The sequence below is a fragment of the Buceros rhinoceros genome, unplaced genomic scaffold, assembly GCF_000710305.1.
Source record: "Buceros rhinoceros silvestris isolate BGI_N320 unplaced genomic scaffold, ASM71030v1 scaffold29708, whole genome shotgun sequence".
In the NCBI taxonomy this organism is placed as follows: domain Eukaryota; kingdom Metazoa; phylum Chordata; class Aves; order Bucerotiformes; family Bucerotidae; genus Buceros; species Buceros rhinoceros.
The window spans coordinates 40204-48882 of NW_010429078.1; the positions used below are offsets into that span (position 1 = coordinate 40204).

At 40.6% G+C, this 8679-nt stretch overlaps 1 protein-coding gene across 1 annotated transcript in view; it reads left to right on the forward strand.

Annotated features, from left to right (window-relative positions):
• AGO2 (argonaute RISC catalytic component 2) overlaps positions 1–8323 on the forward strand; it is a gene marked incomplete at both ends in the record, with an annotated part of 28767 nt that extends 20444 nt beyond the window's left edge. Inside the window, 6 exons of the mRNA XM_010142523.1 lie at positions 1–146; positions 1867–2026; positions 4256–4346; positions 5452–5646; positions 6707–6841; positions 8222–8323. Coding sequence (XP_010140825.1) covers positions 1–146; positions 1867–2026; positions 4256–4346; positions 5452–5646; positions 6707–6841; positions 8222–8323 — 829 coding nt within the window. The remainder of the gene's footprint in view (positions 147–1866; positions 2027–4255; positions 4347–5451; positions 5647–6706; positions 6842–8221) is intronic.
• Positions 8324–8679: the final 356 nt, after the last annotated feature.

The window sequence follows — 8679 nt, forward strand, 5'->3', positions numbered from 1 at the left end:
AGGAATGCCAATCCAGGGGCAGCCGTGCTTCTGCAAATATGCGCAGGGAGCCGACAGTGTGGAGCCCATGTTCAGACATCTCAAGAACACTTACACTGGGCTGCAGCTTGTTGTAGTAATTTTGCCAGGAAAAACGCCGGTCTATGGTCAGTAAGTGCAAATAGTGAGCGTGTGCGTTTAGGCCACAATTCCACGTATTTTTTTGTGAAGTGTTTGAATGAGAGAAGTTTAATTCTGGTTTGACTGTGTAAGTTCCATTGAGGGAATGGGCTATAAATGAATTTTATTCTTCTTGTGCTGTGTGATGTTTTATATTAAGACCTTAGTTCTTTTTGTTATTTTTGTCTATGCTTTTAATTTCCTTTTCCACATTCTTCCTGTTGGTCGCATTTGAGACGCGGTTTGTAAGTGAGAAAGCTAAACCAGGGCTTTTGTGAAATTGATATGCAGTGGATTAAAATATACTTAGTATAATTTGTGTGCTAAAAGTTCCAAATATTTGAAGACTTAATGACCTCAAGAACCATCTAGCTTGTAGAATATCTTTGCTCAAGACATCACCCTTTGGCAAAAAAAGTTGAGTGAAGGAGAAGATTCCTGTCAGTCAGTTTTTCCAATTCTTTGAGCTTTTTAACTGAAAGGGCTACGAGGACACAGACATGTGGAAGGTGAAAATTCAGCAACTTGAATTGTTTTTTGGAAACAGGCTGACAGCTGGTGCATTCTACATAGCACATACACATAGATGTTAATATGTTTTAGATAAACCACACATTTTAGGGGTTTTTTTACTAGCCCTTCTAGTAGAGGGCAAGACTGCTCATTTTTTACTTGCCTTGCCTAATTACAGCACCATCCACTATTTTTCTCCCATAGCTTCATGGACTCCCTTCCCTAATGGCTCAGATCTACCAAGCAGCTGCAGATCTGTTTTATCCCATTCCATCCCTCACCATCACCAATTTAATAGAGTAGGAAGTAATTTCCTGACTTTTTGCCGACATTATCTCATATAAGAGGAGAGATTGAAAAAGGAACCTTAAGCAAACAGTACAGTTTCCCCCCTTGAATTCAGCCTTGCAAAGGAAGCAGCTCGACTCTAACTTGTTCAACAGAAATTCAGTGCAAAATGATAATTTCACTTTTCCTGCTTGGCATTGAAAGGGAACTCTTTTCTCTGTTTAACCACTGGGAGGATCTGGTACCACTCTCATCTGCTTTCCTTGTCATTATCTTCAATTATAGTTCTTTCTGCCCCCTCTAATCTTCTCTTTTTATTTTCTCCCAGCCCTCTTCCATGCCCTTCCACTTCCTATAGCCACAGTCTCATCTTTTCTCCTCACCCTGTTTCTCAAGAAGCCTCTTTCCTTCTCCTGTTGCCAAAGGGGGGGTTGCATCAGAAGAGCCTAAATCTTTCTTTTCCTGAGTGTAAGAGTTTGACTCTTAAAGCCTTGAAGTCCCAGCTTTCTTGTTAATGATAGGACATGGTTTAACCTTTTGAATAGTACAGTTCTTCACGAGTTTTTGTGGGCCATCCTTTGTAAACCGGCTGTTGTATAAAAGTGATAAACTTGCAGTGATAACTGATAAACGGGTTGGCTCAATACGACCATGATGTTTGTGTTACTAGTCCAGTGTTTAAAAGTGAAACAAGGGCTCCTTGTCCTAACAGGATCCAGTTACCTGCTTCACTAGCCAACGGTTCTTCCGTGCTGCTGATAAAACACTGTAATTCTAAAATTTCTTTAAGCTTAACGACCACGTTGCTAAAGCTCTAGGTGTAGTTAATTATCACCGAATTAACAGCTTCTACGTTGTTTCATTTGCAATATGCAAATTTTTTTGTGTTTTTTCTTCGTTTTGCAGCGGAGGTGAAGCGTGTTGGTGACACTGTGCTGGGAATGGCTACACAGTGCGTTCAGATGAAAAATGTGCAAAGAACAACACCGCAAACACTGTCTAACCTTTGCTTAAAAATAAATGTCAAATTAGGAGGCGTGAATAATATCCTACTGCCCCAGGGAAGGTAAGCCAGCTTTCCAAGAGAGACAGGATTGTGTTGTAAAGAGAACGTGAGTCATATGAAGATAACTTGGTGCTTTTATCTGGAGTCATAGCACTGTAGTTTTTAAGATGAACCATCTTTTGGCTTCTGTTAAATAGTCCTGCAAAAGTTACGTTACAACGACAGGAAATTTGTAATAAAAATACTATTATTGTAATCGGACGTATGCAACTTTGATTTGAACGAAGAATTTGTAGTCTTTTGTTTGCCTTGAGTTTTCGGAAACAACTAGAGACCATCTTCAATAGTAGTGCCATTTCCTTTATAGTTTAATTGTGCTCAAGAGACTTCATTTTGTCCTGAGTCATAACTTACACAGTCATTTAAAAACCCAAATGCTGGGAGCAGAAAACACTTCACTGGTTTCCAAGTCCAGTTTACCTTGCAATTTCATATTAGTATTACATTGATAATTCTTAGTTATACCGTGACTGTGTTCTGGGAAGTTGCTGTGATACAGTTGATTTTGTAGCTGGCCAAAGTCCTGAGGATGGTTCAGTGGGAGTGAAAAAAATATCTTCTGATTTGTAAAAACGGAGGTACCGAACATGGTTTGTGTATCATCTTAAAACAAATGTTCCTAAATGGAAACTTTTCATCTTTTTTTTTGTAAAGTCAGTGACGAGAAATTCTAATGGAAGAGCAAGCAAAATGCAGCTCGTTTTATTGTACCTGTGCAGGCTAGAGGAGGCCCGCACAGAAGCAGCAAGTTACGTTACCCAAAAAGAGCATCCAGGTTTCTACATCAGTAAAAAGATGGCGATTTTGCAATTGTCGCAGTTCAGGTTGTGGAGGGCGCTCAGGGAATAACCTGCTCCATGACTCTCAGGAGCGTGTTTCAAAGAAGTCAACATTCTGTTTCACACAGAGACGGAAATTTTCAGTTTGACGTATTTAGGCTAGTCAGAAGGCAGCTGCTGAGAAATAATCCAACAACAAGTACTTAGCTGAGGGGGAAAAAGAAGAGCTACGTATTTTGTGTATCCTGTTACATTGGGTTTATTGAGCTAAATATGCTCAGCCTGGCTGATGGAGACTCCTATTAAAGCAACTAAAAATCTTCTTATTACAGAGCGCGCATTTCACAAAGGCACGGTGGTTTATTTGTTAGTTTTTGGGGATTTGTGTTTCAAAATGGAGGTAGAGATGCTGCTGTGGAAACAAAACAAACACCCCCCCGCCCGCCAAGTAGTTCTATGCTGGGTTCAGAAACATAAAGTCTCTGATAAGTGGCATGTGTTGACAACAACCATGTGGCCAGAAAGTTGGATTTTGCTCATCATACCGATAAATAAACTGCCTGTCCATGAAAAGGGAGTTGAGTAAAGGGAGGGGGAAGTGGCACAGCTACACACATCACCTGGTGTTCCAGAAGAGTGTAGGTTTGGGGTTTTGAACCAGAGCTCTTGAATTATATTTTGTTGGCTGAGCGGATGAGAACAGAGGAGCTTTTTAGTTGTATAATTGCATTGTAAGTTACGCTGTTACACTTGCCTTCAAATTCCTTGTTAGAGAAGGTCTGAAAACAGCTGCATCTCTCTCCACATGACCATTCCCCCTCGTAGCCACGGAAAAATTCTGGTGGCCCCAGATGTCCTGTTTAGAATTGTTTTGCTAAGGAGTTCCACAGAAGTGGTTTGGTGTTCTACTCTTGATGCAGTAGATTAGGATGTTAATTTAAAGAATTGTGTTAAACTTTGAAGCATGTTTTTTAAAAAAAAAAAGTAAATCTACTTTTAAAATAATACCTATGATATCCACAATTTTTGTACTTCCTAACCAACACTGGTGTTCTGTTCAGAAACAAAATCATGGCATCTCTATATCAGTCTCTTCATGTTCTCAGGTGCTCTTTGATGCTAAGGAATCAACTTTTATTCTTTTCTCTGGCCTAATTAATAAAGGCTGCAATTCTCCAAGTTAAAAAAAAAAAAGCTTTTTTACTTGACATTAAAAATTAGTAAATGAACAATTAGCTCTGCTTTAAAAATGTGCCTGAGTATTTAGTATGAGAACCCTAATGAGGATTTCTAATTACTGTCACAGCACAAGTGCAAGTGGCCAACTGATCAAGTGCGAATTGTTGACTAATTCACTGGCAGCGTGAGGAGTGCTGTTGTACGGGGGTTGTAATGTGCTTTATGAGGCGTAAGCCTGGCTGCCGCCACAAATTTGCTTTCTCTTTATCAGGCCACCAGTATTTCAGCAGCCTGTCATATTCCTCGGCGCAGATGTAACTCACCCGCCAGCTGGAGATGGAAAAAAGCCTTCCATTGCTGCGGTGAGTAACTCATGTGGTGATTTTTAGCCCCTGCTCTCTCCTGCTGCTCAGCTCTAATGCACTTTATTACTTCAATTCTTCTGTGGTCCATTTCTTCTGCTGGCCTAATTACAGTATTGTAAGATACTTTTCTGCATGATTCTAATGAAACTTTGGAGCGCTCGCTCTGATAGCAATCACTTAAATGTGTGTATCACTTGTAAAGTGCCTGAGCTGCTAATACACAGGGGAGCTTTTCTCTTAGCTGATGTTTATCAGCAACCTGGAATAAGCTGGTGCATGTTTAAATCTGCTTTTCCAGCCTTCCAAAATGTGAAGAATTTAGCCATTACTGTCAGGGAACCAGGCTGGCTGGGTTGTTCTGGGTGATTCAAGCTTCCTGACAACTCAAAGTGTGCAGTTCCCTCGTGGGAATGTACTCCTTAAGTAGAGGGGAAGGCTGTTGACTTGCATGATGTCAGACACCTGTAACGGCTGCTCTGACTGCCTTAGTCAAGAAGGTCCTTGGTGACACTACGTGCAGTACCTCAGCCTGCGGTGCTCAAGAAACAAATACCTCTTTTAAAAATTCCCCACGGGAAAACCAGGTGGAGATGTGCTTAGTCATGATTTTTGTCGTGAAATTTGGGGGTGGTTTTGTCCGTTTATTGCTAAGTCCTATGCCACTTCTGCAAATGAATTTTGCTCTTTTGTAACCAGAAGAATCCCTTCCTGGGGCGAGTAGTGTCTGTCTGGTGCAGATACTTCTGTGGTGCCCCACCATTTCGGTTCTACAGGTTCATCCACAGTGTTCCAGAAATGGACTTGGTCTTCAAGAGCTTAAATTCCTGTGCTCCAGTCCTGACTGAATCAATGGTTTCATGGTGTCAGTGCTCCAAATTGTATTTGTAGGTGAAAATAGGAAGTTAGTCTTTTAGATTTAAAATATTTTTCCGTTCCAGCAGGTACGTTACCACAGGTAGACTAAACTCAAAGCTCTTTCCAAGCCCATTATGATTTGGACTGGGTCAGCCCCTTAGTTTACAAGATACTGTTGGGAAGACAGTGCACTTCATGAAATAGTGCCTTTAAGTTCAGTTCGATACTAAGCATTTTTTCCCCGCAGGTTGTTGGAAGCATGGATGCTCATCCTAACCGATACTGTGCCACCGTTCGGGTCCAGCAGCACCGCCAAGAAATCATCCAAGATTTGGCTGCCATGGTCAGAGAGTTGCTTATTCAGTTCTACAAATCAACTCGATTTAAACCAACTCGTATAATCTTCTACAGAGACGGCGTTTCTGAGGGGCAGTTTCAACAGGTAATATTTTTCTTTTGGAGCCTTTCAATTCTGGTAGTGATGTAGGTTTATGTAGGTGTAGTTCTGAAAATAAATATGCTTTCAACAAATCCACTGGATTCTAACCAAGTAGAGCAGGGAAAGTGGTTTCTAACACTTTTTCCCTTTAAAATACTTTTATAATTTTGTAAGGATAATGTATGGTTCTAGCACTCACGTGAGGTTCAGCATCTGTGACCTGTTCAGGATATATTAGTCAAACTGTATCCCACGAACTTGGACAGTGAAGAAGAACTAAGTAAGCTGATTTTCCTGCTTTTTTAACCAGGATTAATAAATGCTGTATTTTCACACTGTCACTTTTCATTCCCAATAAAATTCAACAAATACTTTTTTTTAAATTTTGTTTGCTTGCAAGTACCGTATTTTATGAAGTACTTTTTCTGTATATTAAAAAATATTTCCAGTATTTTTATATGAAAATTAGAAGATACAGAATTCAGCAGCTTCTCAAAATCCAAGGGGAAGTGAGTAAAGGTCACTTAGTAAACTTGAATTAATAAGATAATATTTGTACAAACTTTTGATATTTTTCCCGTTTATCACTGTTTTTCACTGAACTTTTAGTTTATAATTAACCCAAATCCCAAATTGTTGCCTTTTGGTTTATTGCCTTTCCCCTCTCTCACAGCTTTTATTGATGCCTCTAGCCCTGCATGAGACCTCAAAGCTGGGAAGGAACGTGCAGTTGAGCACTTCTGGATTTTATCCCTTGTACTAGTCTGAAAAATAATGAAACATTTGTTTCTATTTGGCAATTAAAATGAGTTTGACATGCAGGTTGTTAGCCCAAGCCTCGTGCGTGGAGCTGAACAAATACAGAACCAGCTCTCGCTTGGCTTGGGAAACTGGTGATCTAATTTGTCCTCATTAAGTGAAGAAATAAAGGTTTGATCCTGCATGCTTTGACAGCTCATTACTCTGAGGCTCAGTGCAGGAAGGAACATGATAAGATTAATGTGTAGATAAGTAAGTGATCCATCTTTTCTGTTTATCATACATATTTATGTTTCTGATTCAGGTTCTCCATCACGAGTTGCTGGCTATCCGAGAAGCATGCATTAAACTAGAGAAGGATTACCAGCCTGGAATTACCTTCATAGTTGTGCAGAAAAGGCATCACACCAGACTCTTCTGTACGGATAAAAATGAGCGGGTATGTTCTAATGGTGACAGGCAGGTATCTAGCAGACAGCTGAGTTACCTGTTACTGCTTACTGAACCAGTAAGAGACTTGTATGAAGAACTGCATAACATAGTGGGTGAGATCTTTCTACCTGGAAGGAAAAGATTCGTTTCCTGTCCCATGTAATAAACTGGCAAGAAGCTTTTATGAAATATCAGCGGAATGCGCCTTTCAACAAGTCTGTCCGTCCTTTTGTAAGTTTGTCAAAGTTCTAGGTTTCTTTTCTTTTTTTTTTCTTGCTATCTCAAGATCTTCAAGGATTGAGATTGATCTGAGTAGTGTAGGGTTTATAATGTAGACATCTACATCTGGAACAGTTACCTTGAGCACTCTGCTGTTCACCGACATCTGTTTAGTATTCCCAACGCGCTTTAAGACACCTTTCACCTGGTCCTAGTGCTAGTAAATTCACTGGGTTGTTTGCCATCAACTACAGACTGACGTGTGGGTTATCAGCTGAGACAGACACCTGCGCAGTAGACAGCGACGTTGTGACACTTCAGGAAAACTTTCTTTTCCATTAATGCTACCTTTAAGGTATCCGAGGTGTCTAACGTCTGAGACACATGGGTTCGCTTCGACCGTATCGAGTGTCCCAGCACATTGTTTGTAGTACTGAACATCTCGGATGGTTTGATGAGTGTTTCATTGTTGTTACTCTATCTAGGTGAAGTACATGTAGAAATACTCGATTCCACCTTTCTGGGTGGAGAGGAGACTCCCCAAGTCTGGGATGGAGTCACTGCTGTAAATGAATTGTTCCTAACGGCAAACCTCTGTTCACAAGTGGGGGTTTTCCTGGGGGTTTTCCTTCTGTCAGCCTTCTCTGTGTGAGCGTTTGAAGCCAACTAGACTTCAGGGCAATAATTAATGCCTGCTGATGCTGACAGGAAGGGGGTTTTTATATCAATAGCATGCTACAACTACAGTAAATTGTTCTGAAGTGAAGAGTTAGGCTCTGTTCTGAAGTAAAGCGTTTTGAGAGAAGAAGAGGCCTGTCTTACAACTATGGATTGTCCTCTTTCAGGTATAAACAGGAAAAGTTACAGAGGAGCAACCTGTCCTGGAATGGGAAGGTGGAAATAATTTGACAAACCAGTTGCAGGAAATTCTTGGTACATTAATCAGAAAAGCTAATCTTTGTAGGTGACTTCTAAGGAGATTCTGCAGTGCATCTTTTTTTTTTCTCCACAGTAGAGACACTCTATATCTTCAGCTGAACAAAATTTCTATTTTGCTTATTGTTTCTTGGCTTACTGGTTTTTCCAGATGTTTTTTTTCCTTACCATACAGCTGAAAAGAAAAAACTTTGTGTGTGCCTTACTGCATTTGCATCTTCTGTTCACACAGGTTGGAAAAAGCGGAAACATTCCAGCTGGTACCACAGTAGACACAAAAATCACCCATCCGTCAGAGTTTGACTTCTACCTGTGTAGCCACGCTGGTATTCAGGTACATGCATTTGTGTGGAACGGTAACTTTTTTGTTGGAATTTCCTGGGTCCTTTTCACAGGAGACAGAGGGGACAACGTCCACCTGTGTATTTCAGCTCTTCTGTCATTGCTGAAATGGAAAAGAAATAATGAAACTAAACAGTTCTGAAGCACACCCGGTGCACGTAGGTGGTTGTGCTCCTGCCCTGTCTGCGTACCGCTGTGAACGGTAGCGGGGTAGATGGACTATTTGCATTGGATTCTCCTGAGATGTGCATCCAGTTCCTAGGAAACAACTAATACATTTAGATAGCACCTTGGCAGTTTCACGTTTTCTTGTGATTTCTTCTTCCCAGCCAGAAACAGAAGATATTA